At 41.7% G+C, this 18,106-nt stretch overlaps 1 protein-coding gene across 3 annotated transcripts; it reads left to right on the forward strand.

Annotated features, from left to right (window-relative positions):
- Positions 1-8,238: 8,238 nt before the first annotated feature.
- On the forward strand, positions 8,239-17,518 carry LOC128874386 (uncharacterized). 3 transcript variants are annotated; one of them, XM_054119134.1, is made up of 10 exons: positions 8,239-11,008; positions 11,705-11,758; positions 11,835-12,086; positions 12,182-12,250; positions 12,334-12,402; positions 12,506-12,625; positions 12,948-13,013; positions 13,095-13,163; positions 13,411-13,602; positions 16,647-17,518. In XM_054119134.1, exons 1-10 carry the CDS (start codon positions 9,416-9,418, stop codon positions 16,671-16,673), a joined length of 2,511 nt encoding a protein of 836 aa, XP_053975109.1. In that variant the 5' UTR covers positions 8,239-9,415; the 3' UTR covers positions 16,674-17,518. The 3 variants fall into 3 exon arrangements, 1 of the variants encoding a protein (XP_053975109.1); XR_008456636.1 differs by lacking the exons at positions 13,411-13,602; positions 16,647-17,518 and having other exon boundaries at positions 12,929-13,013; XR_008456635.1 differs by lacking the exons at positions 13,411-13,602; positions 16,647-17,518 and having other exon boundaries at positions 12,893-13,013; positions 13,095-13,159.
- The last annotated feature ends 588 nt before the right edge of the window (positions 17,519-18,106 follow it).

Consider the following 18,106-nt stretch of genomic DNA (forward strand, 5'->3'; position numbering starts at 1 on the left):
AGCTACCCGTGGATTCAGCGAAACGATCCTTTTCCGACACCTCGAGAAAACTTATATTATTTATAAACAAAACAAACGCAAAAAGAAAATCAAGCGTGACAACAAAGAATATAGTATCAAAAGCAAACAAGATTATCTTCTCGGGCAGAGTGTTTAAAATAATGCATACATCTGTAAAATGAGTTTAACGAATCGCACAAAGTATTTGCTATCGATCCAATTTTATGCTTTTTAAGAAACGAGAAACATTTTTTTTTTTTTTTTCTAAACGATCGTAAACGCAGTTCACGGTACGTAACACTTAATTTTCGCCGTTGTATCTTATTATGGAACTGGTTCTTCTTTTCCCCTCCAAGCAGGAGGGACTACAAATCTATATAAAGACATGATACAATTTATGAAAGTTGATCATTCTTTCCACGGACATCGTCCGGAACGTTTCGTCGTCATAGTCTGATACGTTAACTAACATTAATCCTAGTCGTTCGTTTTTATATTTATTCGCGAAGATTAGTAAGAATGATCAGATGGTAGATTACTGGTGAAGAAGTATACGAAAAATGTAATAACGTCCTTAGACGATACAAATTTTTCGGTTGAAGCATCGAACGAGGAATATTGTTTCTGCGGTAGATGATGCCCGTGCCTTGCCAGACGCTAAAGTATACGCGATCCACTGGGGTTACCGTTGGCTGCGAATCGTTTCCCGCAACAATGGGTTCCTAACGTTTAATTACACACTCCCAAAAGAAACTTTCCTCCAATTATTCGTAAACGAGTCCTTGTCGAGTCACCGCGTAAATTGGATTTATCTCGATAACCCGGCGGACTCCCGGTGCTTTCTCCGAGAAACGTTTCCAGTTTAGTTTACTGCCTCCCCGACCTTGTTGTCAGTTTTATCCAGTGAAAATCCCATTAAGATCCCAAACAAATCTCGTTGATCTGCATCACGGTACAGTTGGAAACCCAGAACTTTCGTTCCATGTTGCCGTGCAATTGTTCGTTCTTTGGAAACGGCTCAAACCACCTGGAAACAATCAAATCTTGCCAACGACGTTCGCCGCGCGATTGATTCGCTCATTTACGGTCTACTTAAAAAACTATCTCAATTGAAATTTCGTTGCGAGTTCTTTTTTCGAAGAATAAAATATGACGCGAAACTATGCGTTTGACACGCATCGCTAATCTAACGAACAAAAAAACCGTCACGCTTGATCGAGTTTATCGATAGGTTACCGAAAATTTGGCAATCACCGTTGAAAGTTTCCTTCGTGTCGGTGCCTTAAACGTTAACCAACAATTGGTAATTCCAGGTCAATTTTATACCACATCGTGACACGAAATAAATCGTAATATTCATTTCGAAACAATCGTTCGTCAAGGTAAGGGCAATTTTTCGAATTCTTCTGGAAATTTGTCAACGGACGTTAGACGACGTTTCGCAACGTTTCTGTAATGAAGCTTACACGACTATACGGTACTTTTCAGATAAGCAATTCGTTTTCGATGAATCGAGGAGCCGGAAACTCATTAGAAGTCAACAGTCCTCGAGAAAATTTGACTCAACTGCCTTGAACTCGTTCGTCCGCAAACTCTTTAATTTCCTCGCGTCGTTCAACCTTGTGTCTAATGCTTCAGGCGAAGTTAATCACTGGCTATCTTCATTCGTTTAATGATTGTATGCAAATGTAAACTCTGCAAACATGCTGCACGTCAGCGTCCTCTTACGATCGAGTCGAATACGATTATTTTTTAGCAAACAGAAGGATAGAGTATGTACGACTTTATCGTGATTCGCAGAGTGGTTGCTATCGAAAACACTAGAGACGTCTTATTTTCCCGAGAATTATAAATGTCGCTGAAATGCTTCTTGTTGCGACGTTTCCGCTTATTAGATACTTGTCAGCGAAGTGAACGACAGAAATGAGAGGAAGAGCGATCGTTAGTTGACGACGAAACTGAGAATTTTTCGATCGGCTATCGTATGGAAGAAGAGGATTCAAAAGTTGTTTGCTTTGTCTTCAACAATTTTGGAAACGAAAAAAAACGTTAGTCTCAAGAGCAATTATCAGTTGAATAATTTATACTTCTATGAACTACTAGTTGCATATTTCTGACGTTAGTCTAACCGCAGAATTACATGATACACGGAAAATTCCAACGATGTAGCCCTCATCGGGTCGGGATATTCCAAGTTTATTCGAATTTTATGAAAAAAATATCTTCGGAGGAACTTTCGACGTTGCGTAACTTCGACTTTCATGCGCGATTTGATTCCGCTTTCATCGATTCTCTGACAGGATAATCTTTCGCGCAGCTCGGCCTCATTCTCCGCGCGTTAAACTTATTTTCTTGCGAGCACTTTTCTTCCAACGAATTCAACGATTTCGTTTTTCGTAGCGAATGGTTGAATTCTCGAGCCGTCGAGAAATCGCTCAGAAAGAACATAGTCCTCCTTGAAACGAACGCGACACAGAAAAAGTTCCTCTTCCATTACGCGCCTCGATAAAAATTGTCCCTCGATTCAAGGATGACACGTATCCTTCGATCCAAATAAGGCCGTTCTACCACTCGAGCGATACGAACGCCACAGGATATGTTATCGTAGAATGCAATCATTTATATCTCGCGTGTAAAGAGCTAGAAACTTGTATCGGTACAGCTTTTATTTCTTTAATTTCAAAGTAGCGATTAGTTTTTCGAGAACATATCTATTTCAATGGGATGGTTATTTTATATTATTTTAAATAAGTACAACGGTTTCAACACAATATCTGGTCGAATGAAAAGTAGATAATAGCCATCGTCGCATCGCTAACAATTAGACGAGGAATCGGCCTAATAGTGTCGCTTCGAGCACTCGACGAATTTATGTAAGTCAGTGTTGAGAAAACACGGTCTAAATTACTTATTTTCCAATCGCACATTACCAAGTGGACACGGGTTGGCCACATAACGTTTTCCAGAACTTGATCTGGGATAGAACGACTCGTGTATAACGATGGTTCCGCTACCGGTTTATCCGAGGAAACCGCCGCACCTGATCGGCGAAAATGAACAAAACGTGAGCTCGAACGTTCCATGCAATTCCGCGTGAAACGAGATGGTTCACAGACTTCCTTTCTTCTTTGTCGTAAAGGACAGCATCAACCGTCAATACTAGAGAATATATTTCCAAAAGCATATAACTGTGGACTTTTGACCATCTTCTTAGAAAAATTTTCCTATTTACAATGCATGCAATAAATCGTGTAACCGACATTATACTTGAGAAACAAGACTACCTTCTGTTACAAGATTATTTGATTTTTTTCCTAACGAACATTCTTAGGCAGAGAATAAATTATCATTGCAAGTATCGCAGCGTAGTCTTCGCTTCGACATACGCGGACCCCTGTTTATCTTTCTCAAGTAATGTTGTGTTCGCGATTCCTCCTCTTTTCCATTGACAAGCTGAGAAAGTAAATAAGAAACACGCCCAAAGAACACGAATATCGTGCATTTTCCGCCTTAATAAATAATCGACGACGTTCTATCGGATAAGGAGGGATGGTTGGATGAGTCGAAGGCGCAGTAGCAACGAAATAGAAAAGTTCCTCGTTTCTATCCCGACTGACCTAGAACAGGCCAAGGCTTTTCGTCGTTGTTATTACAAAAGTAGGTTGAGTCAGTTTTTTCCAGTATCTTTCTGCACGGGAGTCGCTTTCAACTGCGATGCTAGGTCGAACGCGATGTTGCTAAGTCTGTTATATTCGCGATTGTATGTTAATCTAGAATTCACTGTCGATGATGTGGTGAAATTTTGCAAGATGACGAAAGACAGCATTAAAAGTTTCTTTCTCGATTCGGTGATCAGCCGCGAATTCTTCATTCACCTTTCTCTCGTTCTGCATATGTATGTATATGCCATTTCGCGAATGTGTTCAAGAATTGCGAAAGTGGAAGCCCGGAAATCGAGTGTCGGAAGCTGCAAGTTGAAAGCTGAAAGTAGAAGTTCGTAGTTTGAACTTTGATCTCGCAAACTATTCGGCTCGACGGTACATAGAAGTTGAGAATACTAAACCTTTTGTTCCGTCCGAAAAAATGTTTATATGTCAGCTCTTTTCAGTCATGCGGATAGCGTTCCCCTTAAATCACTGATTTCATAAGCTACGGTGGATTTTCGTATAGCACAGGCTGTAACGCAAACCCATCGGAGAAAGTATCACGCGTTACTGTTCCTCTCCCTGTAACCAGTGCTGGTTACTATACGCTTAGTCCTTCCAAAAGGACCATGGAATATTCCAAGTCAGTCATTCCCTGGGAATTCGATTATGTCGGAATTTGCATAATAACGCCGGATAAGCGAAAACAAAGACTCGAGAAAAAGTCATCCAAGTCACGATTACGTGGACCAGTTAGAAAAGAAATTTCCCCGAGGCGTTTTTGCACGTGAAATAATAAATTCTGCAGATCCCGTTGCAGCTTGTTTTCCTCGTAGCACGAATAACGCGATTACCTTATTCGTTTTAGTAATGCAAATACTTGGAATTATTTCTGAACCGAGAAACGCGCTGAAATACGAAAAGTCATAATTGTTTCGAGATTGTTGTACATAGAGCGTCAATTAGTCGCGACAAGATTCGAAAGATAAGTTCATCGAAACAAATCACGCGTAAATCGTCTCTCGTTTCTTATTTCTGATTGAATATTCGTAGCACGCGAGAGCTCGCATCGTCCAGTGCTAATGATCTCGATAAAAGCCAGATAATTATTTTCGCTATGAATTTGAAAAAAATTGGAAATTTGTAACATAAAAAGGAAGCTGTTTCTGTCAACCTTTTCAGCTGCAATTAACTGCGATTATGAATTTCGCAACGTCAATTAGGTTAAAAATTATGAATCGTATCTATGTATATCGATATCCTGAAACTAGCTGTAAACCGGCTGCACCGCGAATGCTGCTAACCTTGCAGTTACGCTACTTGCATGTAGCTAAAGTGCGTTCTTAATTGCGTCCGAAACGTGAGTTGTTAAGTTGTTCAAGCAGGTTATCGCATTTCCTCTTTTCACGCTACCGTGTATTTCCGTGTCTGTCGCACCATTCGTCTTCTTTAGATGTTTTTGTCTACTTGTCTCCGAAACACAAGTTGTGCTATACCTTCCACCTTGTGTTCCATTCTATCGATTGGTTTCTCTTCAAAATTCAAGCCACTGGTTTGACGAACTAGATATCCATCGCAGAGTCAAGGTTTCTTGCGAACTACAAATTATGGACCTAATAGCACCTATGGGCCGATTCACGAATCTTGTCTTTTTCATTAGAATTCGATTTTGTTTATTTCTAGCCGAAGCGCGGATAGCTAGATCTTCGTTGTTCGATAGCGATTTTACCGACAACGGGGGAACCGGCCACTCGAGACCCAGATTATCGCTGCTTGCGTGCACGATCACCAGACGGAGACACCTTCATCTGTTTTTTGCTGATAACGGTCTACGATTATTAATCTGTAATTATTCAAGTTATCTTGCATCCTGTTTTACCTAAGACATCGATCGTGACGTAAATCGCGACGTTTCCGCATGAGGTGACGCGAAATCGAGAGGCCCGTTAACCCATCGATACAAGCAGACTGAAGAATTTCGCAAGGTGTCCTGGAATTAATTACGATAAGAATTACTTATGCAACGATGATTTCGCGTGTTCTGTTTTACACTCGGCTACTTTTTACCATTTTACGAAATGTCGTCAGAGTAAATGGCACATGCGGATCGATGACCCATGGATCAATCGCCTCGGTGTAGATTCTATCGCGAATAAATGGTGGACAGGCGTCGAGTTATAGGGCATCCAACCAAGTGATAAATAGTGGTGTCACAACTGCGAAACACATAGTCTATACAAATTTTGTGAAATGTTGTTATAGAAACTTATCAAGTTTTCATAGTATCCGTCAATGCTCTCTATTTATATTCTCTAATTGGACAAGTGTACACGACCAATAAGCAATTTTTTTCTTTCGCGCGCTATACCGTTTTCCTTTCACGTTGAAAGTCAATCGGACAAAAAAACTGACATTACCGTTTAGTAATAATAACGAACAAAGATCAGCTACTCTATCGAAAGCGAATGCGTTCAATGCGATAAGAAAAAAACTTTGAATAATTGAGGATTGCCTGAAGCGTTGTGTAACGATATCAAATCTATTATACCTACTTTTTCGGTTTGGATGAAAGTAGAAACTGTCGGTCTGGTTATAAAATAGACTAAATCCGTAAGAGAGTAACGATAGGTCACGTAGAGCGATGAAATGATTGATATAAAAAAATATTATGACAATAATAATACATACGACATACAGTCGTAAGATAAAGCACAGTAAAAGCGAAAACAAAATAATAAGTGTTTTTACTTCCTACGAATAGCATTGATCCGCATTAAACGACATCCATATTAATAATGGCGCAAAACGATATTCAAAAGGCAAACGTCCTGATACCGACAGCCCGATATTCGAGCAGTAGAAAGTCCCCCGGTGTCGTGCGTTTCAGTCTTTTCTCTCTGGTCTGTGGTGTACCCGGTGAAGCGTCTCCACGTTGTTTAAAAATATATATTTATGGAAGAATAGCAGGACGATTTTCTGATCGTGAAAGCTAACTAATTGCTGTTGTCGTTATACATCGTTACGAACGTCGTTTGTTCGCGTACAATGCGAAGTAGGAAGGAAATATCGTTGTCGTTTATCGTTATTTATGAAATATCTCGTTCGCATCGGTATCGTTCTTTGCTGCTTGCTGTACACCATATGTTTCATGAAATATTTTTAGAGAACTTGGATCATTCTTCGGAAACACGATGTAATTAATTGTGCACTTGTGACAGATTTCTCACGGTTTCGCAACGATGCAAAAGGGGAAAAAGTGAAAGGCCTTCCGTCTCTTGACACTCTGCTCGAACGATACGAAAGAAACACGCGAAATTCGAGATCAAAACCGCAAAATCCGGACGATCCTTTTTGGAGAGGAAAGGAATTGAAGTTTCTTGTTGCCTCGAGGCCAATCGTGATTCGCCCAACCATTCCAACCGTCGACTCTTCCTATCCGACTTTGAGATTTTCTTTCCATCTTCTCGTTTCCTCATTTTAATCGACGTAACTTTGAATCGAATCGGTTACAATGCAGAAACTTGCAAAACAACATGCTATGTAAATACGTGCAACTTAAAAGTCGTTCGGATGCAATCGAGCGTATCGTGAATTCTTTTTAAAAAACTGTATAAGCTAAAGATAATGGTAAAACTAAACGCAGGCCAATGCAGGACAAAGGAATCGAGCTGTACAGTGTACAGCATCGTAGCGTACAAACTTGGCGATATTTAATATGATTTCGAGGATATTTAATTCATGAGGGATTATTTTCGGCGGACGGTAAAAACTGAATCGCGTTGTGCCGCGCGTGTGGAATTTCAATGAAGAACTCTCTGGAGAACGACTGTTGTAATTCCTGTGAAAAGATGGTCGTAAATTGTTGATCTGTCGGATAAAGATTCATAGAAATGACTCGTTATTTTTGCAACGAAGATTCGTTTCGTTGAGCAAGGGACCTATTTTTCTAAAACACGACGACCTTTCGTACCTTACGTCTATTTATTTCCCGTGATCACGACAATGTCGCTGTTTGATAAATATCACGCAAGATGCTTTCTCGTCGGATGCAATAATATTTTCACGTCAGGAGAAAAATGGTTTCTTTAATCTAATTCAATCCTTTGAAAGCAACGAGTTGGCACCGTTCCTGACGTAACGTTAGTTACGCAAAGTGGGTCAGCTTCGGTTCTGTTCATCGTCGGTAAATAGAGATCGGCGGACGTTAAACTGCGAGTCAGCAATTGAAATTCTATAGGGTAACGCGACCTTGAAAAGATCTGCACCTTAAAAGGCGGCTGGCCGACATCCAGTGCGATCGTTATGACACGATAGTCGGTTGAGGCTGGTCAGTAAACCGATCTAACGGTGTACGTCGTAAGGCTGCTCGAGTCTGCGATAGGTTGCAAAACCTGTTCGATCGAGGATGATCCACGAGATACCATAATCGAATCTTCGACTCACGAGACACGTATCGGATCGTACGAGTTTCTCGCTCGAGAGTTTTTCGATATTTTCATTAAATATAATAAAATTTGAGGTGAAGCCGAATGCTTCAAAGTGGTCGAAGAATGTGGTCGACGTAGCCTAGTACAAAATTATTAATTCGCTTCTACATAAAACGCGCATGATCGACTTAATGAACACAAGCAAACCAGCGTGGTAACTTTCATCTGCGTGGGAGAGCCTTAAACTTGTCCTTGCTTTGTTCCTTACTGGAAACAGCTAACGATCGTAGCGAGAGATCGTTGATCGGCTACCGAGCACGTTGTTAACCGTCCGGAATGTCAAGATCGCGATCACGGCTATGGCCAGCAGGAGATCGTCTTACCGTCTACGATACTTGTCAAACTTTCTCGTTTCTCGAGGATGCGAACCAAATGGTAGGCTATTATGTTAAATGAAAAACTTTTTACGTACATACATTTATTATAAATATTACATGCGACCGATCGTTCTTTGATTTTGTCGATGTCGTTGTATACGTTTATCGCAATCCGTATGCATTAGGCAATGCCCTACGTACTCGATTTCCTGCTGCAATCGGGATTTTCCAACATCAACGACGTTGGGACTAATGAAAGGTTAACGATTCTCGTCTAGAAAGCATCGATTTTCGCGTGGGCTCGAATATCGAAGCGGGCCAGAGGTTAATCGTAGTCGCGTAAGCTAATTAGTAAATCGGAGATACGATGCGTGGTCGAAGCCGTGTCGTTTCCCCACGTTCACCAGATTAGGCGGTCCGCGTTTATTGCGAAAGGCTGCGCTGTCGTCAGGTATATTTCGCGCGGTACGCGAACCCCGAAGCGGACCTCCTACGAGTAATTGTACCCTCGGTGCAATGACGGAAGTGAATGCACTCGCCGCTGGCGTCGTGCACTATCATTAGGAATGCCAATATCCCGATCGAGGTGGACGGTGCATGGAAAAAGTGCACGCTTCCACGATCAGGAAGGAAAGGGGCGATCGATTGTCCGACCACTATAAAACAATCATTTCTCGACGCATCCTTTCAGTTTTACCGTCGCGTTCTACGATTGATTTTTCATTTTCTATTTTCCGTTTGTTCGGTCTCGAACGAAACGACTCTTGTCGTTAAACATGAGGAACGCGGTATTCGAATTGTAGCCAGCCGATTCTTGAAAAGCGACGCAGTGATCGATGATCGAGTCGCAAGGTGCGCCGCGTGTGTGGAATGGACGTTGTACGACCATTGAAAACGAGTGCCAATATATTTTTGCTGTCGTTGAAGAGATTGTTATCGTTACGGACACAAAGGAAACCTATACAGAATGATTTTTCTACTTTCGAGAAGGTTACCGAGATCCTACCCGGTGCTCGCGCTCCTAGCGACGAATCTGGTGATTTCGATGCCCGCGCCTCTCGCTAAGCGCTCGCCCGAGACCGTCTCTAGCGATGGAACAAACGGATTTTTCAGCGTTCCAAAGATTCTGGAGATCCAGCTCCCGCTGAAGATTGCGTCGAAGGATGATCTAGTGGCCTGGGCCAAGTACGTAATGGGCTTGATGGCTTCGAAGATAAACATTACGTTGGCTGCGGTGAAGGAAACGCCAAAGAGTTCCGAAAGCGTCGAAAAGTCGGACAACATGAAACAGTTGAACAACGTTTACTCGGGATTCAGAGGCGTGGAAAACGTCAAGCAAGACGGGAACATTCGAGCTTTCGCGATCGGAAAGAACTTTGAAAAATCTAGATACGCGGAGAATATTAGAAATCTCGAGAACTCGAACAAGTTTGAGCACGCTACAAATTTTGGGACCGTCCGGCCCTTGGAGACGAGTAGATATCCTGAAAAGGGCAAAACGACATCCAGAATCGGGAATGTCTTCTCGCCAAAAGAAAAATTGATCGCTATTCAAAACTTGCCAAGTTCGACGACCGCTGGATTCGACAATCGAAAGACGTATTCGACTTTTGCAACGTTCGGTATCGCAGACACCACCGACCATAGTCCTCTGGCGATAACCGCGAACATTAACGTTCCAAAGTCGAGAATCAAGGAACAAGGTTTCAAGGGAATCTTCGACGTAGCGAATTCCTTCAAGTTGACGAACGATCAGCAGTTCGTTCCTCCGTTTCCGGAGCTTGGACCCGCTTTAGATTTCAAGGGTAACGATATCTTTCGAAACGCGAACGCGGTTTCGCCGCCCCCGAGGAACTATCTTCCCGTGACAACCACCGATACCATCAAATTCCCAAGCGATCCGTTTGTCACGAGATACTTTTTTGACGGTGTCGAGAGGAACGTCTCCAGCAACCTTGGCGTTCTTCCCTCGGACCTCCTGTTCACCACCACACTCAGGCCGTCGATCTTCAACGAAGAAATTCCAGTGCCGGTAAAGAGCGTGGATCTAACCACGCAGACCAACTTGTCGAATTCGTTGAAACCGCTGTTCAGGGTCCCTTTCGAGGCGGTAATTACGATCACGCGGGACGAACCCGATGAACAGACGACATTAAAAACCGAGAAAGACATGTACTATGTGTTACCGACCAGAGATCCACCGGATCGTTTCCCTCCGTATTTCGATACGAATTACACCGTAACGAACGAGTCGGGACAGATCAACGTTGTGTTCGATGACGGCAGTCAAGTGACCGAAGCCATGGGCGGAACACGCAAGGAGCAAAGAAAGAAGCAAGAGAAGAAAAAGGACAACTCGAGTAAGCAACAAACCAAGAGTCAGAAAACAACGCCCAAACGACCGTCGACGATCAGCCGTCTCATTAAAGCGTTCCTGTCGCTCAGGAGAAATAACAGTCTTCCCGTGGATCTGACACCGCCTCCGTTAACACCTCAGACGTTTCAAACGAACCAGAAGCTCCAGACGCCACAGAGGACGCAAGTTTCCACCGAGCGGCCGGTAAGAATCGAAATCGAGTAAAAGTAAGCCGAGTACAACCGGGACAGAGGTCCGCTAATTGTACCTATCGATTTATACGGAGAAAGGAACGCGCGAGTCAAGCAGCTCGAGTTGAGAGAAAGGTGGAATAAACGACAGCTGTAGTTTAAGATAATTAAAACAGTGAAAGGAAAGATGTAAACGGGTGCGATTACGAGATACGTAAAGATTACGTCATCTTTGCGACGAGAACAATGGAAATTTTCAGAAAGAAAATTGATATTTACCTGTACGATAAAAAAATGGTATGTCTTGTGCTATGTTTATAACCACGTGCAGATTCTATTACAGGTTGTACAGGCTTAATTCGTATAGTCATAAGTTGTTCGTAAGTTGGATACTAAGACCGATACAAATACCTTCTAACATGTCCGTGTGTTCTAAACGGTGCTTAGTCAGATCCATTGAGAAATGTTCGTTCCATGGAATAAAAGAACTCTTCGGTTGCTTTATTGCGAATCGTGTCAAAAAAAGCTACGAAAGTACCATTTTGACACAACGTTACGTTACGTGTCTGCGTTCTTGCTGTTCGCTCGATCGATTCGCACTCGCCCTCGAAAGATCAACGCCAACGATGTTCGCCGTTTCGTTTTCGTTGGTCACCGAATCGTGCGAGTAAAATTAATCGATTAATGTCCAACTTTGCGTTTATTTCAGTCATCGTTGAGACATGGGAAACGTAATCAGACGACTTTGGCGCAACAGCTCGAGGTACGTTTGTTATCGATCATACGTATCCTATCGGGTATTTTGTAGCCGACTAGCTAAAGAAAATTCGGATTTATAGGACGACGACGACGACGACGACGACGACAACGACGACGATAACGATAGTAGCGAGAAGAAGAGCAACGAAAGCGACGACGACGTCGAAACAAACGGTGGGGACGAAAATAGTGGATCGAAGGAGAATAGCTCCGACGAGAGTGATGATTCGAGCGACTACGACGATGATGATGAGGAAGAGGGTGGTGGTTCCGTTCAAGCTGTAATCGAATTGCTTCAACTTGCCGCTCCAATTTTGGAAGATCTTAGCGACGTAAGATTGCCGATGACCTTCGTGGTTTACGGTTATAATACGCGACTGTTTACATATCGTATTTTCAATAGCAACGCGCCTCGTTCTTCTTTTAGCCTGAGTCTGACGCCGATATCGCCGACGTGATCGCTGGAGCTCTTCCGATTCTGCAAGAGCTGTCAGAGGTAAATGTTTCAACAAGAAACAAAGACAGGTCACGTTGAATAAGGACGAATCATTCGTAAAGGTGAATCGTTCCAATTTTTAGGGAGACGGAGAGAATCCAGGCTACGACATCCCTGGATTGTTGGTACCGATCTTGTTGCAGTTTAGCGAAGTGAGTTGCCAAGTTTCTTTAAAGTTGGCTTTTAAAATACGCGAGATATCGAGCGACAGGAGGTAAACATTGCAATCAAAGCAAGTAAAGAAATCTGTTTTAGGGCCCAGATGGGCAGAGAGACTCGGCAGCGATCTTGACGCCTCTCCTCCAATTGAGCGCACCGTTGATCGGTCCTCTCGTCGGTCCTCTACTAGTGCCATTGAGCCGTCAAAGCAGCAAAGTAAATAGAAACATTTCCCTTAGAATTAGGCATGTAGAATAAGTGATTTTAGCTAGACTTATTGTTAGTCACCGATAATCAAAATGCAAGGACTATCGGCGGTTAATACAAAATGAATCGTAAACAAGAATTAGAATTTATCGGACACGGGTATGTTTATGTTATCATTCGTGCACTCATCCAGGTCGAGACGCAAATCGTAATTCTTGTTTACGATTCAATTGTCATCTGCTGCCGCTAATCTTTATATTTTGATTATATTTTTAGAATTATGGATTATCTACCGTTCGTTAATGTCGGAAGGGTAACGCGTGAATTTCAGCCTCCGGGTAACGGTGGATCCTCTGCTGCGAACTTGATCAAAACTCTACTGGGACCTTTACTCGAGGTGATTGTTATCATTTATGTAATTTCTTTGAAAGTAACGTCACGGTCGAATACAATTCTCATTGTCTACTTTTATTTTCAGCCAACTGGACCCGGCAAGATGAGTCAACTGTCTAAATTGGTCGCCGGAATCGTCTCTAATCTTAGCAAAGTACGCATTGATCTTTCTGTTAACAAGCATTTGTCTTCAGTCAATAAATCGATCGTTTTATCAATAAATCAGTGTCGTATATACCATCGTGAACCAGTGTCTCGAATTAACCCAGTTCTTCGTTCAGCGAATAGTCGTAGGAATAAATATCGTATTTAGAAAATAAATAAAAAGTAATGACCATTGAAAAGTGACTGCTATTCGATGTTAAATATCGTCCAGGAACTTATTTTTGGATCTCTTCCAGATGTCCTCGTACGGCAAAGGGAAATCCGACGTAACGAGTCTCGTGAAAGCGGTGGTCGCAGGATCGGTCGCCGGTTCCAGCGCAGGATCCAGTGGTCCAAGAGACTCTTACGGTGCCCCTACGAGCTACGGTGGCGATTCTGGTGGCGGCTACGGTGGCGGCTACGGTGGTGGAGGTACTTCTTATCATCCTGTGAGTATTCGCAGAGCCTCTTTCTCTGTTTATCCAGTCGTTCTTCTTCTCTATTCACTTTTTCTTCCCTTTTTTCTCTCCGCACTTGGAAGACTCGAAAAATATCCTACACCCCTCTACCTAGACTCCAAAAACATTCTCGTGATTCGCTGTCTTCTCATTACATTGTACTTATCAACTTTCCAGCAAGGCAGCCCATCGATGAACACAAACTCGTTCGCCATGCTAGGTTCTTCGATCAAAGACATCATTAACGCGGTACTAAAACTGGTCGCCTCCTTAATAACCTCACTCACGGGACTCCTGACTGCTTCCTCAAACAGTTCTCAGGAACCAGAACCTACTTATGGTCCACCGCGTGGTACCTATGGTGTACCGCATCCCTCTGGCACACCATCCTCTTACGCGGTCCCTCCGAGAGATACTTCGATCGGGAATTTTCGTGCGCCGCAACGGGGAACTAAACTAACAACAACCCTTTAAATACATATATTTTCCATTCGACTAATACTCATTCCAGAAAGTTAACCGACAAATACATTCAGTGCAATTACTTTAATTAACGGTGAACTTTGAACGAAAATCAAGCGCCTATTATAAAAAAACATCGAGCTCGTCGAGTTAAGATTTTCCAGTTAATCTCTTCGCCGTATCATTTTAGCAAAAAGTTTTAGAACCGCTGCGATCAAGTATTTTCCTTTGTATAAACGTAACTTGTGAATAATAAAGCCGAGTTCGTTGCTATCGCGTAGGTATATTAAACGTTTCCTTTATTTATATATCGATTTGTCTCCGAAGAGATTAAATTGGAAAGAGGATCAGGACTTTTTCAAACCTGAAACATCCCGTCCTTGATCGAAATAAATTCGTAGGCGAATTCTTATCAGTAACGCAAAATGTAAAATGATTATGTTGCGTTTACCTTGCAACTATTGAAATTACGTGGGTACACAGGTAATTATTTATTACGAACGCGCGATAATCCAAGGATGCAGGACGCGTCATCGACCAGAGTTACTTTCAATTCGACCTGGTTTGACTTCGATTCGTTACGATCGATCAAACGCGACTCGCTTTTTCACCCGTGGCTTCTTATCAACCATGGAACGCAGCGCGTCTAAACGTCTTAATTCGAGCTCCGTCTCGTTACACTTCCGTGCCTATCGACGGGTTGTCGAAATCGGCTGACATAAACTGAAACTAGCAACCAGTTTCCTTTACTACCCTCTTTACTACTTTCAAACAGTTTATAAATTCAAAATCATCGATATACTCTCGATTAGGCAATATCGGTGAAATATTCAAAATGCAGTTTATGGATGGAGAGGACGGACTTTGAAAAATTACCTGCTTTGCATCGGGGGAGAGATATTATTCCGCGAAATATTCCAAGACAAGTCGTCCATAAGTGGCGGTGCGTGTGCATCGCTATACGTCTGTATAGCGACGTGTATGACGCGTTACGCGATTACGAATTACGTGATTTGGAAAAGGGGGCTAAAACAAAACCGGACGTTCCGCTAGCGAACAAGACAGATGCAATTTTACACGTGACGCAACGATTGTCTTCCTGAAAAGGAGAGGATCGAGTCGTTGATCGACTCTCTCCGCCTACGGAGTTAGGTGAATTGAATTTAATCGCTTCAGCGACGATCGAAATTAATTTCTACAAGGAGTACAAATCGTCATGGAAATATCTTGCACTATTTTGTTATCATTAATATTACGGTGTAATGTTTCGAATCATTCGAGACAATTAACTACACTTTTATTACATATAATTCTGGGAAAAATGCACTTAAAAGTTTTTGTCTACGAGTTCAGTATTTAGAACATATCTTGTACACGAATGCGATCCAACGTATATTTTGCGACATTTGTGTGGCAATCGCATTGCGTGACGACACAGACTCGATTAATTGATGCACCTCTCGATTTCACCTCGATTACGACTAATCTGCGAGGCCTGGTGAATTAAAAGCATGGCCGATAAGTCGAAATTTTCGCAACGGATGCAAAACTTTTACGGTAAACAAACAGGCTGCTAAGTAATTCGACGAAACCTATTTCATCATCTTCAAAAAAATGAACTCGCTTTTCAACCCAACATTAATTATCGATCGGAAACCTTTCCAAGCTGAAAGGTGAAAGTACATTTCACCGTTTGACTTATGAACAACTGCGGATGATCATGGTTTTTCCGTTTGTTCGCGACACAGTTTGCATGTTACCTGTTCTTACTTCTTCCACTTGCCAATATCTTTATCGAATCGTGAAAGTCATGGTGGTACCAGCGAATTCCCGTTAACGCTGACCGTATATGATTCACGCGATCGAAGAGATCTAATATTGGTCGTGGCATTCTCCTCGTAATTGATTTGTATTGAGCTTTATCTTAGAGAACTGTGTGTCACAGAGACTGAACGCTGGTTTCGAAGGCCATTTACTTTCCATTCTGAAAAGAAAGCCGGAATTTTTGGCGTTGCGAAAACGTCATTTGACCCTTGGACAGCATTTGCGAAACATTTTCACTGTAGCTCTCGTCTGTAACATTTTGAGCTGTGCAACTGGTTCGGCTACGTTCTAATTCTTGTCTACCTTTCGAAAAGAATACGTTGTAAATTTCTGTGACGTAAACGAAAAGTCGTGTCTCCGCGAGAAGGGAATCGGTTGCAAAAGATGCAGCTAGTTAATCGCTTGATAACCATTTTAGATTTCGCGTCTCTTGTAATGTTAACTCTATAAATATTCATAATCAGGTCTCATCGTTTTCTTTCGTAACGACGTTTATAAATTAGCCTTTATTATTATTACCATTACCATTATTATTATTATTATACATTTTTATTGTGTGCAAAAAGAAAAGGAAAAAGTTACCTATACAACACATGCATTCACGTATATTAATCAGACAATAACCTTACGGTTGTTGACAAATAGCTACTAGTTAAAAAGTATCGTTCTCATTCTGCTAGTTTTTCCTTCGCTTTGTTAATTATCTTGTTTAACTGCCTCAATATCTAATCGATCAATTTCTTTTTCAGCCTAATTACCAGTATCGCGGACCTTGAGAAACATCGTATCTTCCTGACTATGAACATGAAGAAGCTATTAAATAACAAATACCCGTGTCAATCTGATCTTACATTCTGTTAAATAAGGACATATGCAAATCTAAGACCATTTCGAAATTGCTTTTTGTCGCTGTTAACGTTTTTGTGAAACCAGTGGTTGTTCAAGTGAAACAATACCGTGTGCATTCATCGCATTAAAGCATAGTCTAACTTGATTACCAAGTACTGCGTGCTATTAATCGATTCATACGACAATGCCGGTTTAATCGTTAAAAGCGAGGCAGCATCCGTGATTAATAGCTTTACAAAATAAACATTAAGGGTGAAAATAACGACGTGTAACGAGGTGATTTTTGAAAGTCTAAATCTCTTTGTTACCACTAATAATTTGGCTGTTTCCACTTAATTTACGCAAAGCAAACGAAAAACGAATTAATAACTGCGACGATAATTGCGAGTGTCGTAAGTATCGTTCTTCCAGTCCTAAAGCAGCAATTAAGCAGTAAATATGGGGTCTTGTATCTACTAGTTACGGGGATTTATGAATATAAATTACTTAATTAAGAAAATTATAGCTTTAATTGTTCTCTTTTTTTACGCGTGCTGCAGCAATCGTCATCTCAAATGTCAAATGAGCGTTGAAATCACATATGTGATAATAACTCGTTTATCGTCGATACACTCTCGTTTTTTTAAATTATAATTGATATGTAATAGAGTTTATGCTAGTATCACCTTTCGGCACGAGAGGAGCTCAATTTTCGTAATCGTTCCGGTAGCTCGGTTGTACATAATATAAAATATATCAAACAATGTACGAACTGTATCATTATAATACTTAATTGTTATCGTTTTACGTTTTACTTAATTACTCTTTCATCGTCCCAAATTAGAGATAATTCCATGTTACGCAGAATTCCTTTTTCAAGCAGCTGAAATACCGTGAGTAGTAGCTGGAAAGTTTAAGGTCTGGGACTGTGTACCCTTTCATCCGGAAATTTCACACATTCGCGAGTTACGCAATCATGCGATCCGAAGGATTTTTACACCGCGTCTCCTGTAGATTACTTTCCATCCGCCCACCGCATCGGTACGAATCCCACGAACGTTCGATCAATTTGATGGCACATAATAAGAATCGTTGTTACGTAATCCAGCATCGAACAGCTGAAAACTTTTTCCGTGATATCAACTTCTTCGCCGGATATATGCTTTATCTTTGTCGAAGAGACTGAAAAGATTCACTTTGGTGAATCGCTGGTATAGTAATTACATACACAGATCATGCAGCATTACGCAACGAGTTGATAAAATTATTGCAAGGACGCACACGGACATCGCACGTCGCGTTATAGGCGAGCATTGTAGGCCAGGGTTTTTTGAATAGAAAACGCAATTTTGTTCGGTACCGTTTACAATAAGAAATGCTA

Source organism: Hylaeus volcanicus, chromosome 3 (genome assembly GCF_026283585.1).
Source record: "Hylaeus volcanicus isolate JK05 chromosome 3, UHH_iyHylVolc1.0_haploid, whole genome shotgun sequence".
Classification (NCBI taxonomy): Eukaryota; Metazoa; Arthropoda; class Insecta; order Hymenoptera; family Colletidae; genus Hylaeus; species Hylaeus volcanicus.